We start from the raw sequence: 23,150 nt of genomic DNA, 5'->3' as shown, positions 1-23,150 counted from the left end.
GAGGTCTGGGGGCCGCCCAACGGATGCCAGGGTGGCGAGGGCCTCCTGTGGATCTGCAATCGAAAGGGGGGGGGGGGGGGCAGTAATTTAGTGATAAAGCGAGCGCCGTAGGCGCGAGCCGAATTGTTTTTTGTATTTCCTCGTACCTGTCGGTAATTAGTATCACTCTATTCACGTTAAAACCGCGCATTTTTATTCATGTTGTGTTTCTGTCTTGTTCTCATTATGAACTCAATTAACTTCACAAATTATCATCAACTTATTGAATCTATGTGATGAAGTTAAGCAAAATTTCGTATTAAGATATAAATATTGACTAACCAGGCTATTGCAGACGACCGACACACAGGTCTGAGGATTGATATACTAGTATAAAGGTCGGAATGTTCCGGATGTACAAGATACAGTTTTTTTGGTTGGCTTCAAGAAAACATTATCGGTTCGAAAATATACAGATATTTATCGAAAGGAATATATAAATTCGTGTTTTTTCCCCTTTTTTAGATTTTGGATGTCAAAAAGTGTGGGGGGGGGCAAAAGATATGTTTGCCCCCCCACTGAAAAAATTGCCCCCCCCCCCCCCCCCCCCCCGCTTCCTACGCCACTGCAGAACCATGCAGAAAGGGATATATACGAATATTTTAAAGTCCTGAAAACATGTTCAATATTTTCTCTAGCCGTGCTAAAAGCATGTCGGTAACTGTTGGAAACGGTAAACATTCGTCACGTGTGTATGATACCCGTGTTTGAAGAGATCCACGGTAGACAACGGTGTTGTTGGTCAAAGCTGCGAACGATATAATACCAGAAAAGATTTACAGGTGGGATATCAACATATATTGTATTTACTGATTTACAGGTGTGACATCAACATATATTGTATATACTGATTTACAGGTGTGACATCAACATATATTGTATATACTGATTTACAGGTGAGACATCAAACAAAATTGTTGCTAATGATAACAAAGTTGATTTTTTTAAAGTCGTGAACTAAGCAGGCACACATTAATAGGCCACAGGTGCCTGACTCGTTTTATAAAATAATATCTCATTTATATGTACTCTATATGTTATTATTTTATAAAACGAGTCAGGCACCTGTGATCATGGGAGTTGGAGAAGGATCTATTTTCTCTCCCCATTTTCACACGACATGACACCAATAACAAGCTTCGTCTGTTGCTGAATGTCCCTGCGTTCAGTTGAAGTCAGGAGAACGCATCTAGACGTCTTCTGAATGGGTTAACACCAAAGGTGACTAAATGTTGCCCTTGAATTACATTGAATGTTGCAGCGATCCGATGAAGCATAAAACTACAATTGATTCGTTTTGTATTTCTCAAGAATAAATAGATTTTACACAATTGATAAACGTGCAGTAGTTTACGTCATGCTGCTAGTATACCGACGTCTTGGTTCCATTTCATGTTCCCGAGCTGGACTGGTGCAGTACCGTGACAGTGTTATTAGCATAACGGTATTCTTGTTTTATCTGGTCAATTTTTAAGCTTGTCTATTGTTATTTCTCACATGTCACATTGATGGATCCTGACGTAAAAATAAACAAATATGTAAATGAATAAATAGATAAATAAAACGGAACATGGAATAGAGACGGTATAGTGTATCTTCTACGTCTCACTGTTCATACTCGAACGTGATTTTCTGCAGCTAAAAAAAACAAACAAAAAACAACAACAAAAAACAGATATTAAAGGGATGAATTAAGTTGGTATTGTGTTTATCTGCAATGGATTACGAAACGGTTCGTATTGAATTTGCAATAAATCAACTAAAATCATTATCCGATGAAACCAGCAGTCAATTCAATTTCAATTTCTTTATTAACTGTGGGCCATATTGCCCATTAGCACATGTTATAATATACACTGTATATAGGTAACGACAGTTATCATACTAAATATATTTACACCGTATACAGGTAACGACAGTTATCATACAAACTATATTTACACCGTATATAGGTAACGACAGTTATCATACTAACAATATTTACACCGTATATAGGTAACGACAGTTATACAAACTATATTTGCACGTACATTGTATATAGGTAACGACAGTTATCATACTAACTATATTTACACTGTATATAGGTAACGACAGTTATCATACTAACTATATTTACACTGTATATAGGTAACGACAGTTATCATACTAACTATATTTACACCGTATATAGGTAACGACAGTTATCATACTAACTATATTTACACCGTATATAGGTAACGACAGTTATCATACTAACTATATTTACACCGTATATAGGTAACGACAGTTATCATACTAACTATATCAACACGTATATAGGTAACGACAGTTATCATACTAACTACATTTACACTGTATATATGTAACGCCAGTTACCATACTAACTATATTTACACCGTATATAGGTAACGACAGTTATCATACTAACTATATTTACACTGTATACAGGTAACGACAGTTATCATACTAACTATATTTACACTGTATACAGGTAACGACAGTTATCATACTAACTATATAGGTAACGACAGTTATCCTACTAACTATATTTACACTGTATATAGGTAACGAGAGTTACCATACTAACTATATTTACACCGTATATAGGTAACGACAGTTATCATGCTAACTATATTTACACTGTATACAGGTAACGAGAGTTACCATACTAACTATATTTACACCGTATATAGGTAACGACAGTTATCATACTAACTATATTTACACCGTATACAGGTAACGACAGTTATCGTACAAACTATATTTACGCCGTATACAGGTAACGACAGTTATCATATTAACTATATTTACAGCCAAGTTGTCATTTATTTACGGAGCAACGTTTATCTAGGGACTTTCCAAATCATATAAGAGATCATATTAACTGTATATGATATCTGATATACTTTATAAGATATCTTACATAATAAACGAGATATCTTATATATTTTTTTAAAAGATATTTATTATATAAGATATATCTCAAAAGATATAAGAGATCTTACATAATATATAAGATATCTCATAAAAGAATTATAAAGGAATGAGATATCTTATAAAGAACGAGATTTGAATTTGAACATAAGGAACCCTCCTCCACTCGATGACGTAACCGAGAAAATCTGATCGGAACACATGACTGAAGCTGACTGAAATTTCATACAATGGTTTGATACAGATTTAAAATTGTCACTTTCATGATAGGTTATCATTTTATTCAGTTGTTTGCGGCTGCCGCCGTCTCAGCCACTCTTTTAGCCATACCTCTGGCCTTCCAACAAAGAACAGAAGTGATCTTAAAGAGGGAGCGGTCATTTTCGGACTTTCATTTTTTGCTCGTCTGGTTCTTTATAAGATATCTCATAAACATTTCTTTATAATATTTCTTACATAATATATAAGATATATGATATCTTTAATGATATATCTTATATAATATATAAGATATCTCATAAAGGAAAGTTTATAGTTGAGATATCTTGAATCTTTTATGAGCTATCTTATATCTTTTATGATATATCTTATATATTACATGTGATATCTCATAAACTTTAAATGAGATACCGTACATAGGTACCGACAGTTAAACCGTACATTGGTAACGACAGTTATCTGAATAGATACATTTAAATCGTACATAAGTAACGACTGTCATCAAGCTAATTATATTTGATCTGTTTTCCACACTGTATATATGAAACTTTGGGTTACCAAACCAACTCAATTTGACATGTTCACCACACTGTAGATACGTAACTATGATAACCAAGCTAGCTATAATTGATCTATTTACCACAATGTATATATGTAACTATAGTTACAAAACTAACTTTATTTGCAAGTTCACCATATTGTAAATATGTAACTATTGTTTCCAAACTATTTTTTTTGACCTCTTCACCTCACTGTAGATACGTAGCCTTGGTTACCAAACTAGCTATATTTGACCTGTTCACTACATTGTAGATACATAGCTATGGTTACCAAACTATGTTTGACCTGTTCACCTCACTGTAGATACGTAGCCTTGGTTACCAAACTAGCTATATTCGACCTGTTCACTTCACTGTAGATACGTAGCTATGGTTACCAAACTAACTTTGTATGACCAGTTCACTACACTGTAGATACGTAGCTATGGTTACCAAACTAACTTTGTATGACCAGTTCACTACACTGTAGACACATAGCTATGGTTACCAAACTAACTATATAAAAGTGTGACCTGCTCACCACACTACATAGTTACGAGCGATACATGTAAATACAGAAGCACATAACGTGATCGTGTGTAGCGTTTTATACCCATCATGATATTAAGGGGCATCTAAACAGCAAATCAAGTAAAAACAGTGATATTTTACAAGCCCATAAATTTCTACCATGATGCAATTTAACAGAAGTAACTTGATAAACTTTCAATATTATCATAGCAAACAGATTGACTTGCTGTTTGTGAATTTCAAAAAAACATGCGAATCATGCATGTTTCATGGGGACATAACTAGCTCATTTGTATTGCAAATAACTATGCCGTTTTAATGACAAATTTAAGAACACAATATGAGCATTGGTTTGACAAAATTGGTTTTATAATATGTATAAACACTTGTTCTATTTTGATCTAGAAATACAAATGGCGGCTGTGAATCATATCGCACAAATATGGCATATAAGGAGGAATTTCAGCAAGAACCCTAGACATGGCAAGAAGACTGATTTTTATGAAAAGTTTTCAACCGTTGTATAGTTAAAAGATGCATATTTCTAAAAAAGGCCAAAGACTCACCAGTTTAACAATTTGTCTTAAAAATCCCTCTTACTACATGATCAGATGTCTTAAAACTATGATATTTGAGCATTTTTATTAATTGAAATGCCTCCCTGTATGCCATATTTGTGCAATGTTACTCACGGTCTCCATTCGCATTTCAAGATCGAAACAAAAGGAGTGTTTATACATACATAAGTCAAATCCAGACGAACAAATGCTCCTATCGTGTTATATAGACACTCGTGAACATAACAGCTTTGGTATTTTTTCAGGTTTGATTATTTGTGTGACTTGGATTTATTACATGCTACATATTATCACAAAATAATTGTATAGAAAAAACTGAACCTACAGCAAATTATTAGTGGTCAAAACAAGTTCGTATATTACATGACTATTTTTGTGCAAATATATAGATATTTATTCGTGTTTGAAATTCAGCATGATTCTCCTATGTAGATGACCCTTAACACTGTTTATAAAACCTTTCTGATACACATCCAATACAAGGTTTAGATTACTAATACTATTCGCATATATTAACAAGATGTATACAAAACCGAACAAATAAGTTCTATGTCTGGGCATGAACCCGAACCATATTGAAACGGACCATATCACGATTTATACAAATACATACTTTTAAATGCATAGAATTCATGGTTGTATGTCCAATGCTGGGGTGAGGTAAGGCATTGATAAGATTTACACTTTTGAAGGCTGGTAAAGAAGTCAATTTAAATGTTGATTGAATGCAACATAATTGAAGGAATCGGACACGTCAAATATCCCGTCTGTGCATTATACATGTATATTGTGTACAACACCAATACACTCATCTGATTCTAATACATACCGAAAGGAAAGGAAAGACCATCGAACATTAAGGGATGAATGATTGAGATTATATTCAATACATTTAAAAGTATGTATTTGTATAATAATTGGATATGCTATCAAGGTGATAAAAATATAAACTGTTGGAAGTAAAGTGTTTGAAATATTAAAAACAGTAGTACTTTGAGTACAAGATAGTTCCAGTACACATTCAGACTCTACATTTTAAGAGACCACAAACAACTTAGGGGGGGGGGGTGGGGGGGGGGGTGGTGGGGTGTGGGGGTGGTGGGGGGGGGTGGGGTGTTTGTTTGGGGTGGGTTTTTTTTTTAGTTTTTGGTTTTTTTTTATTTTTTTGTTTTGTTTTTTTGTTTGTTTTTTTTTTTTTTGGGTGTTGGGTGGTGTGGGTGTGGGGGGTGGGGCTTGTATATATCTTATATAAACTGTTAAAAGAACGCCATGTATGACCTGGGATTTAATGAGGCAGGTATAAAACCAAAAAAAAAAAAAGGTTGGTTTACCAAATAGAAAGGTAAGTCAATCTGATGTTAAAAAACTGTAAATCAAAATTAGACATTAGGATCCGAATATGATATCAAGGTGATAAAAAAAACCACTTCTTTTTTATTGTATGTTACGATAAATATAAACTGTTGGAAGAAAAGTATTTGAAATATATATAAAACAGTACTTCAAGTACAAGTTATGTCCAGTACACAATCAAACTCTACATTTTGAGAGACCACAAACTGCCAATTTTCTACTAATTGACGTGGCTTGTTAAACTCTTCAAATCAAAGGAATGCTATCATACATCTTTCAACGAAGTGCCAGATCTATTCATTTTATATAGGGTTAACTAATAGAAAAAATCAATTATATAAGATGCTGTTAGTTAACCAACGAAAAATGAACCAACAAAATGATAAAATGATATATATACAAAGATAAAACAGTAACACATATCTTATTGTTACATGTTTAAGGAGTCTAAATGTATAAGAGTATACATCTATCTATAAACATTATGTATATATGTACTTGGTTACAGGTACATGCGATACATGTGGACCCAGGTAGGATTGGGGCCTGATAGGACTCCAGGTGAACTTGGAGTGCACTCCGAGTGCACTCCAAGTTTACCTGGAGTCCAAACGGAGTGCACTCCGAGTCCAAACGGAGTGCACTCCGAGTGCACTTTGTGTAACCTTTAGTCTACACTCAACTGTACTTCATTTTAACCTATTCACTACACTATACATATGCAACTATGGTTGCAACGCTTACTTCATTTTAACCTGTTTACTAAATGATACATATGTAACTATGGCTACCACGCTTACTTCATTTTCACCTGTTCAACATACTGTACATATGTAACTATGGTTGCCAAACTACTTCATTTTAACCTGTTCAACATACTGTACATATGTAACTATAGTTACCAAGTTGACCTCATTTTAACCTGTTCAACATACTGTACATATGTAACTATGGTTACCAAGCTAACTTCACTTTAACCTGTTCAACATACTGTACATATGTAACTATGGTTCCAAGTTAACTTCATTTTAACCTGTTCAACATACTCTACATATGTAACTATAGTTACCAAGTTAACCTCATTTTAACCTGTTCAACATACTGTACATAGTTTTCAAACAATGCCTGTCGTTACAGAAACACATACAATGTAATTGTATTATACCCTATCAAGCTATGTATATGTACATTGTTTTGGAAAGCTTGACCTTATACATGTATAAATACTAAATTTATATGAAACCAACACATACTGAATTAATGCAAATACATATACTTTTAAATGAATTGAATATAATCACAATCATTCATTCTTAAAATGGCAGGTGTGTGTTCAATATGTGTTAGTGGGAGTATTCAGAATCAGATGAGCGTATAGGAGTTTTACACTACCTTCATTAGTGTTGCATTCAATAAATATTTAAATTTACTTTTTAAGCCTGACAAAAATGTGATTTTTAACCCTATCATACCTAACCGATTTCAGGTCGTTAAACCAAAAGGCGACCTCATCATTCAGTTATTTCGTCTGACATATTTCGTTTTTTTTTCTCCAAGCTTTATCCAGCACATAATTCAGCAGATTGTTATGTCTGACTACCTCCAACGTGTCATAGCCTATTTGAGAGTAAAAAAACTTTGATTGATGTGTCAGATAATTCTTCTCATAAGGACGCACGCCACGACTGGCATAAACAATCACCCCCAATCCAACGTTAGTGCCGCCATTGATAGACAGGTCTGGTACAAGGTTGTCAATAACTTATACAGCCTTAACTGTACGAACAATTGGTGTTGGTTTGATAGTAATTTGTTTACTATCCGGGTCTGTCTCATAAAGAGCTAGTATTCGTGGTTTCTTACTCAAGGTTCGCAATGTATATCAACATGTGATGCGCTGGCAATAGCCGATTCCTAATCAAAGGGTGTGTGTGTGGGGGGGGGGGGGGGGGGGGGGGGGGGGGGGGTGGGGGGGGGGGAGGGGGGGGGGGGTGGTGTGGGGGGGGGGGGGGGGGGGGGGGGGGGGGGGGGGGGGGGGGGGGGTGGGGGGGGGGGGTGGGGGGGGGTTGGGGGGGGGGGGTTTTTTTTTTTTTTTTTTTTTTTTTTTTTTTTTTGTTTTTTTTTTTTTTTTTGCTTTTTTTTTTTTTTCTTTTTTTTTTTTTTTTTTCCTTTTTTTGGGTTTTTTTTGGGGGGGGGTTTTTTTCTTCCCTCCCCCTTTTAAACGAAACCCAATACCCAAATTTTCTATTTTACAGCCGGGCCTTGGCCCTTTCCCCTTTTGGGAACCTTTTGGGTTTCTAAATTCCCGACCTCGACATTGGCCCATCTGACCTAAAAACTTTTGACCATCGTCCGGGACCTAGGTCCCTTTTGACCTCGACCACACCTCGACCCTTTTTCCTTTTTCCTTTAAACCGACTTTAAAATCACGACGACCTTCAGATGTTTTGGGGTTTTTTTACTTTCGCTATTGAAAACCAAAAATAAGGTACCGGGCCCTCGAACTTTTTACATGCTATAAAAACAAAACTTTTTGGGTTTTCCCAAGGGCTTTTTTTCCCCCTTTGTCTTTTTTTTTTGTTCTTCGCCACCCCTGTCCCAGGTTTTTTTGTTTCGATTTTACCCCACGTTACATCAAATTTGGAAATGCCCCTTTACTTTTTGAAATGGTTGGGTATGATCAACAAAAAGTCTAAAAAGTAGAAAAAATAAACGCTTTTTTTCTTTAAAAACCAAAAGGCCCAAAATTATCTCATTAAACATCACAATTTTCCAATGCATTCCCAATTTTTGGGCTGGTTTTGGGCTTTTTTTTTTTTTTTTGGGTTTTTGAACGAAAAAAGTCCCAAAAATTTTTTCCAAAACAAAAAATTTTTGTAAAAGGAAAATTTTTTATTGATAAACTGGAGTACGATTCGGCTAAACTCACAAGTCTTTAAAGGTAATTTCCCCTTAGTTTTTGGGGAAAAACGAAAAAAGGTTTTTGCTTCGACTTGATCCTTGGCCCTAACCTTCATTTAAAACGTTTTCATTTGGGCAAACTTTTAATGGGGGAAATTTACTTTTAAAAAAATTTTCCACTGTCTAAAACCCCTGATCCCCCCCTTCGGGGGTTTTATATCCAACCCCCCGAGGGCTTTTAACCCTTTTTCCCTTCGTGTTGAGTCATGTGTCTAAAACCCCCTATTAACCCCCTTTTTGGTTAAGTCACTGTGTCTAAAAAAGGCCCCTTTTTAACCCCTTCCCCCTGGTGGGTGTCACTTTTCAATTTAAAACCCTGATTAAAGCTTCCTGGTGATGTCCACGTTCCAAAACCCTGAAACACCCTTCCTTTTGGGTTTATTCACTTGGGCTAACCATGTTACCCTTCCTGGTTTGGGCCCCGGTCTAACCAGATTTCCCCAAATTTGTGGTTATATCACCTTGTCTTTAAACCCTGATTTTACCCTTTGTTTTTGTGTCACGTTCCCAACCATTAAAACCCCCCTTCGTTGGGGGTTTTAAAGTGTCTAAAAACCCTGATTACCCTTTTGTGGTGGGTTCCCTTTTTCCAAAAACCCCCATCACCCCCCTTTCTGGTTTATTTCACGTGGGCCCCCCATTAAACAAACCCTTTTTGTGAAAGTCACTTTTCCCAAACCTTATCACCCCTTTGTGGGGGATACAAAAACCCCTGGCTTAACCAATTTTTCCCTTCGTGGTTTATGTCACGTGTCTAAAAACCTTTATTATTTTTCCCTTCTGGCAAAGTCACCTTTGTCCTCCCTGATTCCCTTTGTGGGATTCCCCCTGTGTCCAACCATTATCAAACCCCTTTCCCGGTGATATCACCGAGTCTAAAAAACCCCCCTTAAAAACACCCTTCGTGTTGATTTCATGTGTCTAACCATGATTACCCTTCCTTTTTTTGATGCACGGGGTTCCTTAACCAAAGGGGAAAAAAAAAACCCCCCTTTTTTTTTTTTCCTTTTTCCCCCCATATTACCCTTTTTGTGGGGATGGGCACATGTGTCTAACCTGAACACCCTTACCCCGGTGATGTCCCGTGGGCCTTACCATGATCATCCCTTCGTGGTGATGTCCACACGTGTCCAACCATGAAAATTAAACCCCTTTCTGGTGATTCCACGTGTCAACCCTTAAACACCCTTGTGGGGATGTATGGGGGTCTAAAAACCCCCATTATCACCCTTTTCGTGTTAATGTCAAAAGTGTTTAAAAAAAACCCAAAGATCACCCTTTTTTGGTTATGTCATGTTTTCCTTTTAACCCATTTTTCACCCTTTCGGGGGTTAATGGTTTAAATTTTTTGTCTAAAACCCATGATTTACCCCCTTTGTGGTTTTGGTTCCAAATTTTCCAACCATGTCACCCTTACCCCCTTTTTTTGTTTTCCCCTTTCTTTACCATTATCACCCTTCTTTGGTGATGTCACGGGGGTCCAACCCCCTTATTAAACCCCTTTTCCTTGGTGATTTTACGGCTTTAAAACCCTGATCAAACCCCTTTTTGGTGATTTCAAATTTTCTAACCTTCCCCCCCTTCGTGGCCCATTTGTCACTTTGGTTTTTCTAACCAGATTACCCTTTTTTTGGGGAGTCACGTGTCTAAACCCTGGAAATTTCCTTCCGGTGATTTCACTTTTTCCAAAACCCTACCCCCTTCGTGTTTATGCACAAAAGTGGGCTAGCCCTATTACCCTTTGTTGATTATATGTGGGCTTTAAACCCTGATTAAAAAGGGCCTTCCTGGTGAGTCAGTGTCCAACCAAATTTTTACCCTTTCCCGGGGTTTTGTCACGTGTCCAAACCCTGATCCCCCCTTCTGTTGATGTCACATGTGTCTTTAAACCCTGATCCCCCCCGTTTCGTATTGATGTCAACCCCGTGTTCCCTTTTAACCCCCCCCCTGAAAAAAACCCCTTTGTGGGGATGTTTAAAATGGGCCCAAACCCTGATTAAACCCTTTAAAGGGTGATTTTCCGGGGGGTCTAAACCCCTGGGTCACCCTTTGGGGGTGGTCACGTTTTCTAACCCCGGGTCCCCTTGTGGCGAGTCAATGGGGTTTTAACCATGATTACCCTTTGTGGGATGTCACGTGTCTAACCCCTGATTTTCGGGTTCCTGGTTGGGTGTCACGTTTTCCCCAACCATGTCCCCCCTTCGTGTTGAAGGTTTACATGTGTCCCAACCATGATCAACCCCTTTGTGGTGATCACACGTGCTAAAAATTATTACCCTTCGTGGTGGAAAGTCACGTTCTTTAAACCCTGATTTCCCCTTTGTGGCGAAAGGGCACACGTTTTTTAAAACCCTGAAAAAGACCCTTCGGGGTGATTTTCTATGTTCTAACCATGAATTAAACCCTTCCCTGGTGATGGGCATATTTTTTTCTAAACCCATGACCCAAAACCCTTTGTGGTGGGTGGGCAGTGGGGCCTTTTAAACCCTGATCCCCTTTGTGGGGATTTCCGTGTCCCAACCCCTATTACCCTTCCCCTGTTTTAATGTCACAAAGTGGGTTTTTAACCCTGATTTACCCCTTTTCCCCCGGTGATGTCCCCGTGTCTAAAACCCCGATCAAACCCCTTTGTGGGGATGTTTCCCTGTCTAACCCATTGAATCAAACCCTTGTGGGTTTAATTTTCACATTTTGGTTCCCCCAACCATTACCACCCTTACTGGTTTTTTGTCACGTTCTAAACCCTGAGCAACCCTTCTTTTTGATGTCATATGTGGGCTAACCATGTCCCCCCTTCGTGGTGGGTGTTAGTGGGCCCAACCATGAAAACACCCTTCGGGTGATGGGCAGGGGTCCCAAAACCCTGAAAAAACCCCCCTTCGTGGTTTTTGTCACGTTTTCTAAACCCTATCCCCCCTTACTGGTTAAAGTTTCCGGGGGCCCAAAACCCGACCACCCTTCCCCGGGGTGTCCACGTGTCTAAAAAAAATTATCACCCTTCGTGGTGATATCCCCACTTGTCCTTTTAAACCCTGATTTAACCCCCTTTTGGTGGTCAAAAAGGGGTCTAACCCCTGGGCCACCCTTCTGGTTTTTATGTCAAACCCCGTCCCCAAACCATGATCCCCCCCCAAACCCCTTTTGTTTGAGGGCTATGGGGTCCAAAAAAAACCCTGACACCCCTTTTGTGTTTAAAGCCACTTTCTTACGATGACACCGTTTTTGGTGATGCCCGTGTTCTAACCCCATCGGTCCAGGGCCAAAAAAAACGGCCCCGATAGGGGGGTTTAAGGGGGCCCCAAAAAAATAAAAACCCCCGCCCCCAAAAAGAATAAACACATTTTTTCCCAAAAATTTCGGATCCCCGGGCCGGAAAACCCCGGATTTTTTCCCAAAAGGGGGGGGCCAGAAATTTAATTATCAATTTCGAGCGCCGGAGGGGCGAGCCGGTTTTTTTTTTTTTTTTTTTTTTTTTTTTCCCCCCCCTTTTTTTTTTTCCCGAGAGGTCTTTTGGGGGGGGGCCCCGCCCAAGGGTGGCGGGGCCCTCCTTGGATTTTGGGAATCGAAAGGGGGGGGGGGGTTTTAAATTTTGTGGGTAAAAACCGGGGCCCGTAGGCGCGAGCCGAATTTTTTTTTTTTTGTATTTTTTTCCTTTTTTTCCTTTCCTGTCGGGAATTAATCACTCTAAATTTACGTTTAAAAAAAAAAAAACCCCCGCGCATTTTTTATTTGTTGGGGTTTTTCTTTTTGTCCCTTGGGTTTTCATTTGAAACCCCATTAACTTTACAAATTTTTTAAACATCAAAATTTTGAATCTATGTATGGGAAATTAACAAAATTTCCATTAAGATAATTTAAAAATTTTACTTTTCCAGGCTTTGCCGGGCGGCCCCACAACCAGGTTTTTAGGATTGATATAAAATATTTTAAAAAGGGGGGAATTTTTTCCCATTACAAGATACATTTTTTTTTTTTGGGTTTGGGTTCAAAAAAAAACCTTATCGGTTTTGAAAATAATAAAAGTAAATTTTAAATGAATAAAATAAATTTTTTTTTTTTTTTTTTCCCTTTTTTTTTTTTTTTTTTTTGGTGGGGGGCCTTTTTTTTTTTTTTCCCCCCCCAATTTTAAAAAAGTGGGGGGGGGGTTTTTTTTCCCCCCCCCTTTTTTTCCCCCCCCCCCCCCCCCCCCCCCCCACCCCCCCTCCCCCGTTTTTCCCGAAAACCCTTTTCCCCCCCCCCCCCCCCATTCCCCCCCCCCGGGAAAGGGCCTTCCCCCCGGTTTGCCCCGGGAAAAATCCCCCAAACAACCCCCTTTTTTGGGCCGCCTGCGAACCCCCCCCCCAGAAAAAATTTCCCCCGGGGCCTAATTTTTCCGAACCCGGGGTTTCACCCCAAAAAGAAAAGGCCCCCCTAAGTTAAAAAATTTTGGCGGTAGCCCCACATAAGAAACCCCCCAAAAATTGAACAAACCCTTTTTCCCCGGATCCCCCAAAGGGGGCCGCTAAGGCCCCCCCGGGCCCTTTTGCCCAGGTCCGTCCCGAAAAAACCCCCCCGAAGCGCCCCTTTTGGAAATTTTCGGTCCCGGCCCCCCTGGAAGGGGGGGAAGGGCCCCCCCTTTTTCCCCCGCCCCCTACAAACTCTCTGGTTTGGGGTTCCCCCCTTCCGGCCGTTCCCCCCCAATCAGGAGGGAAACCCCCTCCCCCCCCCCGTCCAAGGGCACGGTCCCAAAATTGGCCCGAAAACCCCCTTGGAAAGGTTTCCCCCCTCCCCCGAACCATTAAAAAGCCCCGGCCCCCCGGGACCCCCCCCGGAAAAAATAAACCAAGAAACCCGGGGGCCCCCCTATTTTCCCCCCTCCCCCCGCGCCCCCCAGTATTCCCCCCTTTGGGTTCCCCCCATTTTCCCCCTTTGGGGGGGGTCGTACCCAGGTAAAGGCCAAAACCACCCGCCGGGGGGCCCTTTTTAACCTTTTATGGTTTTTTCCCAATTTTCAAAAATTGGTGGGCCCCCCCCGCCCCAAAACCCCAAATTGCCCCCCAAAAAGATAAAAACGGCCCCCCCAAAAGGCGGAAAGGGATCCCCCTTTTCGCCCCGGGTTTCCCCAAAAGGTATTTTCCCCCTTTTTTTTCGGGCTAAAAAAAACCCAAAAAAACCCCAAAACCCCCAATTAAAAGTTAGAGAGATCCACGGTAGGCAACGGTGTTGTTGGTCAAAGCTGCGAACGATATCATACCAGAAAAGATTTACAGGTGTGATATCAACATATATTGTATTTACTGATTTACAGGTGTGGCATCAACATATATTGTATATACTGATTTACAGGTGTGACATCAACATATATTGTATATACTGATTTACAGGTGAGACATCAACATATATTGTATATACTGATTTACAGGTGAGACATCAAACAAAATTGTTGCTGATGATAACAAAGTTGATTTTTTTAAAGTCGTGAACTAAGCAGGCACACATTAATAGGCCACAGGTGCCTGACTCGTTTTATAAAATAATATCTCATTGATATGTACTCTATATGTTATTATTTTATAAAACGAGTCAGGCACCTGTGATCATGGGAGTTGGAGAAGGATCTATTTTCTCTTCCCATTTTCACACGACATGACACCAATAACAAGCTTCGTCTGTTGCTGAATGTCCCTGCGTTCAGTTGAAGTCAGGAGAACGCATCTAGACGTCTTCTGAATGGGTTAACACCAAAGGTGACTAAATGTTGCCTTTGAATTACATTGAATGTTGCAGCGATCCGATGAAGCATAAAACTACAATTGATTCGTTTTGTATTTCTCAAGAATAAATAGATTTTACACAATTGATAAACGTGCAGTAGTTTACGTCATGCTGCTAGTATACCGACGTCTTGGTTCCATTTCATGTTCCCGAGCTGGACTGGTGCAGTACCGTGATAGTTTTATTAGCATAACGGTATTCTTGTTTTATCTGGTCAATTTTTAAGCTTGTCTATTGTTATTTCTCAAACAATTGTCACATTGATGGATCCTGACGTAAAAATAAACAAATATGTAAATAAATAAATAGATAAATAAAACGGAACATGGAATAGAGACGGTATAGTGTATCTTCTACGTCTCACTGTTCATACTCGAACGTGATTTTCTGCAGCTAAAAAAAACAAACAAAAAACAACAAAAAAACAGATATTAAAGGGATGAATTAAGGTGGTATTGTGTTTATCTGCAATGGATTACGAAACGGTTCGTATTGAATTTGCAATAAATCAACTAAAATCATTATCCGATGAAACCAGCAGTCAATTCAATTTCAATTTCTTTATTAACTGTGGGCCATATTGCCCATTAGCACATGTTATAATATACAAAGTCGTAATATACGTGAACAGCAATAGAAATTACAAAGTGGAGAACGAGTTCAGAGTTTGTACATATAGCCAGGATCTTATTGGCTTCGAAAATAAGATTTGCATGATACAATTCACTGACATAAGTTATATTAAATATAAAAGTCTATACTTAGTCAAATCATGTACTATTGGTTACATATAATATTGATATAATAACAGTATATTAAAAGCTATGTATTTGATCTAAATGAATGATCTCAACGGTGAGGGAGATGCGAGAGTGGTTGGGGATACCCCTACCAGAAACTCGCACATCCCCCGTTGAGATCAGGCAGATCTGATTGTATGGTGAAATACTTATTTGTATCAAGTTAAAATATATGGAACGAATGTAGGGAAAGTGAACAAGTTAAAGACATGCGGCTCGAATCTTATTAGCTTCGAAAATAAATTTGCCTAAACGAGTTAGCTGTTTGATATTATTTACATTCAATAGCTGTATCAATTTAAACATTGAAGGTTTCTGCCAGTAATATTTTTTAATGAGACGACGTCTTAAGTTATTGTACATGTTACATTTCAATATAAAATGGTATTCATCCTCTACTTCAGTCGTTGACTTACAAATTATACAAGATCTCTTATGTCGATCAATATTCTTGTAGCGGCCGGTTTCGATTGCTAAAGAATGCACAGACATACGAATTTTCGATAAACATATTCTGTAATTCATAGGTACATATTTTGTTAAGTAAAATTGAATGGAAGAATTGTCCACAATATACTGATATAAAAAGCATTTAGAAGTCTTTTCTTAGAGATCTCTTAAATATTGCCTAGCTTGATCAAACATTCTTTGACGTATACAAGATAAAGTAGCTTTAGAATTATGTGATGATTGGCAGAGCCATACATCACCAAAACCTAAGTAGCAAAGCAGATCCTTTACACATTGTACCCAATTAAAACATGACCCAGTGTTCTTAGTTAACAAAAAGTTGTACGCAGTATTTAAAATACAATTTTTCGTGTCAAGTAGTTTGAACCAGTATTTAATTATCCTATATCTCTTTGTGTATTCTAAAGGGAAACGGCCAAGTTCCCAGTATACCATTGCATTATTTGTAGATTTTTTAATTTAAAGTAATCTCTTACAAAAATGTAAATGGACCTGTTCAATATCTCACCCTTTGGTCGACCCCCAAACTTCACATGAATAGAATAAAATGCTATTTACATAGGTGTCAAACATACTCAGCATGGTTTTACAATTTAGATTCATGTTTACACATTTAGAAAACAAAGCAAACATAGCTTTACGTCCTTGGTCAGACAATTTTTTTTGTACATTCGTGAATTTGTTATTGTATCTAAAGTTTACGCCAGGATAGGAGAAATCGTCAACACAATCAAGTTTTTTCTCGCAATATTCATTTCTCCGTATCTAAATCTCGTCAGTGAATACCTTTGGCGTGCGATTAAACTCATTATGTCCTAAATCTATTGCAGGAATACGTAATTAGGTAGACCGTTATTGTCCTTTACATGGACCTAGAATGGGCGTTACTTCAGGTTTTACATATCAAGCATTTTAAACAATTATGATAATTATGTTTTCCTCCTAATTGTGGCCTTACCACGTATAAATGTTGTACATAGGTGACCTTATATTATCTGCAGATGTATGTATGAATATTAGTCAACTATATATAATAATGTTACATAAAACACTAGTCCTGTTATACGCTCATTGCCATTCTGATATCCCTGAAGGACAGAAATGCGTTCACTGACTATGAGCATTATCTAGTTTTTTTTAAACATTATCTTAACGTGTCTTATAGCAGCTTACCATTGATGTTGACTGCTTTATGAAACTAAACTAACCAGTCCTTGGGTGCACGGCCCTATATAGTCAAGAATACTTAGTAGTAGGACTTTAAAAAAAAAAAAAAACATCCTTGACTACCACCTTCAATACGAGGCTCACAACATATCGATCAACCCTTGTACCAACCAGTTTTTATTTTCTAGTCTATTCAAACAACCGGGTACTTTAAAAACGGGGGAGCGCAATTACATAAGGCTGAATTTCAAACATATCAGACCGTGCAATCTGACCCGGTATGGCCCCAAACTGGCTGTGCATATTAACATCACAATGATTGCGGCCTAACGTGTCTTTTAATTACTTCACACTAGTTCATTTCATTTCAACAAATTTTATTTCTCAAAGAAAATAATTCTGAAAGAAAAAGGATTGAACAACAGGCATAGCCTATGTAAGTTCTCTCCATTTAGTAACAATGAGTATATCAGACCTGTCAAGTTCTTATGAACAAAATGCAGGTCATTACTCATAAAAATGCAGGTCATAGCACTCCAATGCAGGTCATTGCGCGTAACGGCATTTCACTTGAAATAAAAACAATAAAACTGAAAAATTTATCAACATGTGTCATTTAATAAGCATTTCTATGCATACTTCATTCATTTACATGAATGTTTTACATTGTAAGTTGTTGTAGCTGTTTTTGCCATCTTCAAAACATTAGTGGAAGGTTGATAATCACAGCAATCAGTATTTCATTCCTTCAAAAATATTCATCTAAAATTAAAAGAATTATTTTTATAATTAATTGTGAACCACAAGCATTAAAATTTTAGTTTTTCTATATTATTTTTCAATTCCGGAACTTTTGGTCCGGATTCCGTCTTCATTATTAGTTGCCAAATTGTACTTCCAGCAAGCATAAACAAAGATCGTTTTCACATGTTAAAACCCTTTGCTGTTGTCTTATAAGAACATTTAGGCATAGATTGCAGTAAGTTAACTCTGTGCATCACTATTTCATACTTCAGATGCAGTTTCTATTATTTTTATCAGCATAAATGTCCTTAAATTGTCTTTGAACTGAATGTGCCTCTGGCGACCTAGTTTCCTCGGCTTTAGAATTTTCATTTCAGACACGAAAATAAAGTAGTTTCAATAGCTAATTGTTACGTTTTTAATATATTTCAATATATCCAATTCCACTACAATAATTCTTCTGAATCACATATAACACCGGGATTCTGGAAATCCAACATGAAAGTTAAGATAGAGACAATATTTTTTTTCATTTGCCCAGGGCAAGTACACCAACATTTTTCACTTGCCCGAACTCAAAAACTACTTGTTCCGGGCGTCGGGCAAGTGGATTTTTACACCATTGAAATTTAGTATTAACACTTACCTGTGCAAGCCTTCGTACACGCCATTTTTGTTGTTGTTGGATTATCTGTTCGGTGTCTCAAATTGTGTTCCTACGCGTCAAAGAAAAAATCCGAGGTAGCTCGAACGAAAACGAGATCTTACTGAAATGCGGGAGATTCAAAACACCCGTCGGGAGCTATTTCTGTCTGCGGGTTATAGACCGATTTTCCGGGTGTGACCCGCAAAATGCGGGGCACTTGACAGGTCTGGTATATACATGTTAACATCATTCATATAATATATGATATAGTGAGATATCAGTTAAGTACACTAGTTAATACGTGGTGTGCTTCCAGTACAGATTATTATCTCCTCGCGACGAAAGTCGGGGAGGGGATATAGCGTTCCGTTTGTACATACGTATGTTCACTTTTTGTCAGCGCTCTTGCGACTTCATTTTTGAACGGATTCTAACCAAACTTCATATATGGGTCCAGCATGGCAATACCTCGAACGAGTTCGTGTTTCAGGGTGCCAAGGTCAAGGTCAAGGTCACCGTTACTATTTATAGAAAATCGTTGTCAGCACTCTTGCGACTTCATTTCTGAACGGATCCTGACCAAACTTCATATATGGGTCCAGCATGGGAATACCTCAAACGACTTCGTGATTCAGGGTGCCAAGGTCAAGGTCAAGGTCAGCGTTACTATTTATAGAAAATCTTTGTCAGTGCTCTTGCGATTTCACTTTTGAACGGATCCTGACCAAACTTCATATATGGGTCAAGCATGGCAATACCTCAAACAAGTTCGTGTTTCAGGGCGCCAAGGTTAAGGTCAAGGTCACCGTTACTATTTATAGAAAATCTTTGTCAGTGTTGTTGCGACTTCATTTTTGAATGGATCCTGGCCAAACTTCATATATTGGTCCAGCGTGGCAATACCTCGATGGCGTCACCGCTCTTGCGACGGGTTCTGACCAAACTTCATATATAGGAAAATGCTTATATATGCATTTAGATACACACATAATTATAATAACTATCAGGAAATGAAGTTGCTAGTGTGATGCGTAACCAGATACTGTTGAATGCATAACAATATATACCATATTTATCTGGCAATGAGCCAATATCTGATAATAAGCCCATCCATGTCTATTGCAGTTCAGTGCAAATGGCAACTGATGTTATTTCAATGTCCTGCAATAACCCCACCCCCCATTTTGCGTCAGAGTTCATGTGTTAGCACGCGAGGGAATTTGTATCGTTTGCGATGCCTTGTCATATTTACACAATTTTTTAAAGCAGACGCCAACAGTCGATATGCTCGTTACATTTGAGTTTGAGATAATGAATCCAATCAATTAAAGGTATGAATTTATCAACGATTTATCGATAGTCGTTGTAGGCCTTTTTATTGTGGATTATCAGGTCATTTGACCCTAACGAGATTCCTATATTAATACTCTTCCGATGACAATACAATATTAATGTATTAATTTATTCAATATGCAGTTTTCATGAGAACCATTTGATATTGTGAGATCAAATGTTTTGAACATTTTTGCTGTACTTTAACTCTATGTATTTTTAAATATGGAAGTTTGCATCTGTAAAAATCACATCTGAAATACATGTGCCTGAGAAATTACTGATAAGGATCACACATTCTTTTCCAACAGTCTGATTAAGCTGTAACCATGGCAACCTACCCAATGATACAACAGCCTGTCCCTCAAATGGTAATACAACAGCCTGTCGCTCAGGTGATCCCTCAAAGGATCGGCGAGGTACAAGGACACAGAGACTGGTCGACTGGGCTATGTGGCTGCTTCTCCGACTGTGGTTCATGTAAATTATATATTAACTAATATAGTATCATACAAAAAACATCATCTTATCATACACTCGATGTTTAACAAGGCTTCGTGTCGTATTAAGCTGACCTATATATAAACGTATACGATCTAAGTCATCTAAGTATATAATATGTAATGAACTATTTTTCCTGGAATATCACGCGACAAATGCTAATTATCTGTAGGTTGCGATTATCGGTACAATAATAAACACTTTTCGACAAAAAACAATCGCCAATGTCTTCTTAATTACGCTTGCGTTCATTTATGAGAGTTCAAACAAAACAAGGTATTTTCAATTCATTTATTCAACTTCTGTGTGTTTTTAGTACAAACTTGACACATATTTTTCATATGAATATCGTTGACCCTAAGTTTTTTTCCTGGATAACTACGTTATAGTCATTTCTGACCTATTTATGTATTACTGGTATTGATCTGTTAATCGGTTAGATCAGACTTACTTATGTATTAGTGGTAGTTATCTGTTAATGTATCTGATCGGACTTAAATGTACTAGCAGTGTCGATTGATGATTTGCCATATACCAACTCTATTGTATTGTTTAATGTGTTCTCTATAAACAGTAGTATTACTACTCTTAACTATTCGACAAAATGAAACATAATTTAACTTACAAATGTACATAAATGTATATCGCTACATCCTTAGAGGTGCACACAGTTTCGAATAAAGATTGACAGTCATAATAATGACCGCCTTTAAGACAAAGAGTTATATATAAAATATATATAGAGGCGGAGTACGAAACAATTTCTTTTGAATGCAATCATTTTGATTTATTTTAAACATCAATCACAAACTTTTGGCAAATGTACTTACGTAAATTGTGTAACGTTTTGTTTTGTGTAAATTATGTAACGTTTGGTATTGTATAAAGCCAGCCAATGATGATTACATATAATCATAGCCCTCTTTGAGTGCTGCCTAATTGTTTCTTTTGTAATAAGATGATACAATTATAGTTTAATATCCCCACAGGTTTGGCGACGTATTTCTGCCTGCCGTGTATGGAGTGTCGGAATGCCACCCGCCTTGGCGAGTGCTGCCTGTTGCCCTACTGCTGCGCTGGCTCAAACATCGCCATGCGAGCTCGCTTACGGACTCTCGGCGGAATACGGGTAAACAACACTATATATTGACACTGTAATATTTACCTCCATTTCTATTATATATATATATCTATAGCAGAGTACTTTCATTTCAGGATTGTACCTTATTTTGACTGCATAAACGGTAGTATGCCCGCAGTTGGCAACGAACATTGATACACAGTGCAAGACCGTTGCCAACTGCGGGCATACTAATGTGTACGCAGTCAAAATAAGGTACAATCGTTATATTTACATTAAACAAATCGTTTAAATATAGTACGAAGAAAATAAAAATCATGGTTTGCTTCGACGTTAGTAACTACGGTAGATAGGCTACATAATGTGCAGTATGACCAAGGCCACACAGCTGTATTTACTACACGTGTACCTTCCTGGAGAAACTGTTGGTATATGAACTGTTCCCATTGGTACAATAATGACGAGGAAATCTCACTAGAAGTCACTCTAAAGGCTACAAATTGATTGATAAAAATGACCTGAAAAAATATTGACATGAAATTGACCTGAATTATACCTGAATTTTTTTTCATGTCAAATTCAGGTCAATTTCAGGTCAAATTCCTGTCATTTTCAGGTAAGATTCCTGTCAATTTTTTGACATGAATTGACTAATCTGCTCTTCTGAGGTCAATTTTATTCTGTTTGTAACTTTTTCAAGGTAAATATCTTGAGAGATTCCGTTTGTAACTGTTTCTTTGCTATTGTTTCTAGGGAAGTATCCTGGGTGATATCTGTGCTCTATCATGCTGCTACATGTGCGCTGTTTGCCAGATGTCCAGGGAGATGGACAATATGGGGATGTAGAGCGGAGATCCTGAGTTATCAGAAAAGCCGTCCACAATACATATACCTAGAAACACTGTTAATCCGAGAATAATGTTTACTTTTATGATTTTTATAAGTAAACATCATGTGTTTATTTTCACAAATAATTTGATAAAGATCTGACATCCATTCGTTTTCGAAAATTGATAGCTGGCCGGGACTAGTCTTAAGCTATACCAAAACGACAAACAAAACAGAAATTGTTTGATATTGAACAATTCGTTGAAAATAATTAAGTTATTTGCAATGGAAACAACAAAAATTTATTTTAAAAAAGCGAGATATTTTGTCGATGTTTTATCACTGTATAATAAGCTCTACCAATAAATTACAGTGTAATGAAACGATAGCCTTTGTTTTGTCTAATCAATCAATCACGCTGTGTCGACATTTGATGAGTAAATGATTCACAGTTTGAATTAGACTAATGTGTAAACTGACGTAAGGTTTGTGTGTGACTATAATATACTGACGTAGGGTTTGTGTGTGACTATAACATACTGACTAAGGTTTGTGTGTGACTATAATATACTGACGTAAGGTTTGTGTGTGACTATAGTATACTGACTAAGGTTTCTGTGTGACTATAATATACTGACGTAAGGTTTGTGTGTGACTATAGTATACTGACTAAGGTTTGTGCGTGACTATAAT

At 37.8% G+C, this 23,150-nt stretch overlaps 1 protein-coding gene across 2 annotated transcripts; it reads left to right on the top strand.

The window, feature by feature from the left end:
• The first annotated feature begins 687 nt into the window (after positions 1–687).
• LOC117328116 (placenta-specific gene 8 protein-like) lies at positions 688–22,840 on the top strand. Of its 2 annotated transcripts, none has more exons than XM_033885492.1 (4): positions 688–821; positions 20,359–20,527; positions 21,538–21,677; positions 22,383–22,840. In XM_033885492.1, exons 2-4 carry the CDS (start codon positions 20,377–20,379, stop codon positions 22,473–22,475), a joined length of 384 nt encoding a protein of 127 aa, XP_033741383.1. In that variant the 5' UTR covers positions 688–821; positions 20,359–20,376; the 3' UTR covers positions 22,476–22,840. The 2 variants fall into 2 exon arrangements, with proteins under 2 accessions (XP_033741383.1, XP_033741382.1); XM_033885491.1 differs by lacking the exon at positions 688–821 and adding an exon at positions 14,308–14,382.
• Positions 22,841–23,150: the final 310 nt, after the last annotated feature.

This window comes from Pecten maximus, chromosome 5, assembly GCF_902652985.1.
Source record: "Pecten maximus chromosome 5, xPecMax1.1, whole genome shotgun sequence".
NCBI classification, from domain to species: Eukaryota; Metazoa; Mollusca; class Bivalvia; order Pectinida; family Pectinidae; genus Pecten; species Pecten maximus.
The sequence above is the reverse complement of the archived record's forward strand: the minus strand, read 5'-3'. Positions and strand labels throughout refer to the sequence as shown.

Excerpts from the sequence above, each read along its gene's own strand:
- LOC117328116 (XM_033885492.1), top strand. The coding sequence starts at position 20,377 with ATGGCAACCTACCCAATGATACAACAGCCTGTCCCTCAAATGGTAATA. Across the intron at positions 20,528-21,537 it reads CTTCTCCGACTGTGGTTCAT|GTTTGGCGACGTATTTCTGC; the intron begins GTAAATTATATA and ends ATATCCCCACAG. Across the intron at positions 21,678-22,382 it reads GGACTCTCGGCGGAATACGG|GGAAGTATCCTGGGTGATAT; the intron begins GTAAACAACACT and ends TATTGTTTCTAG.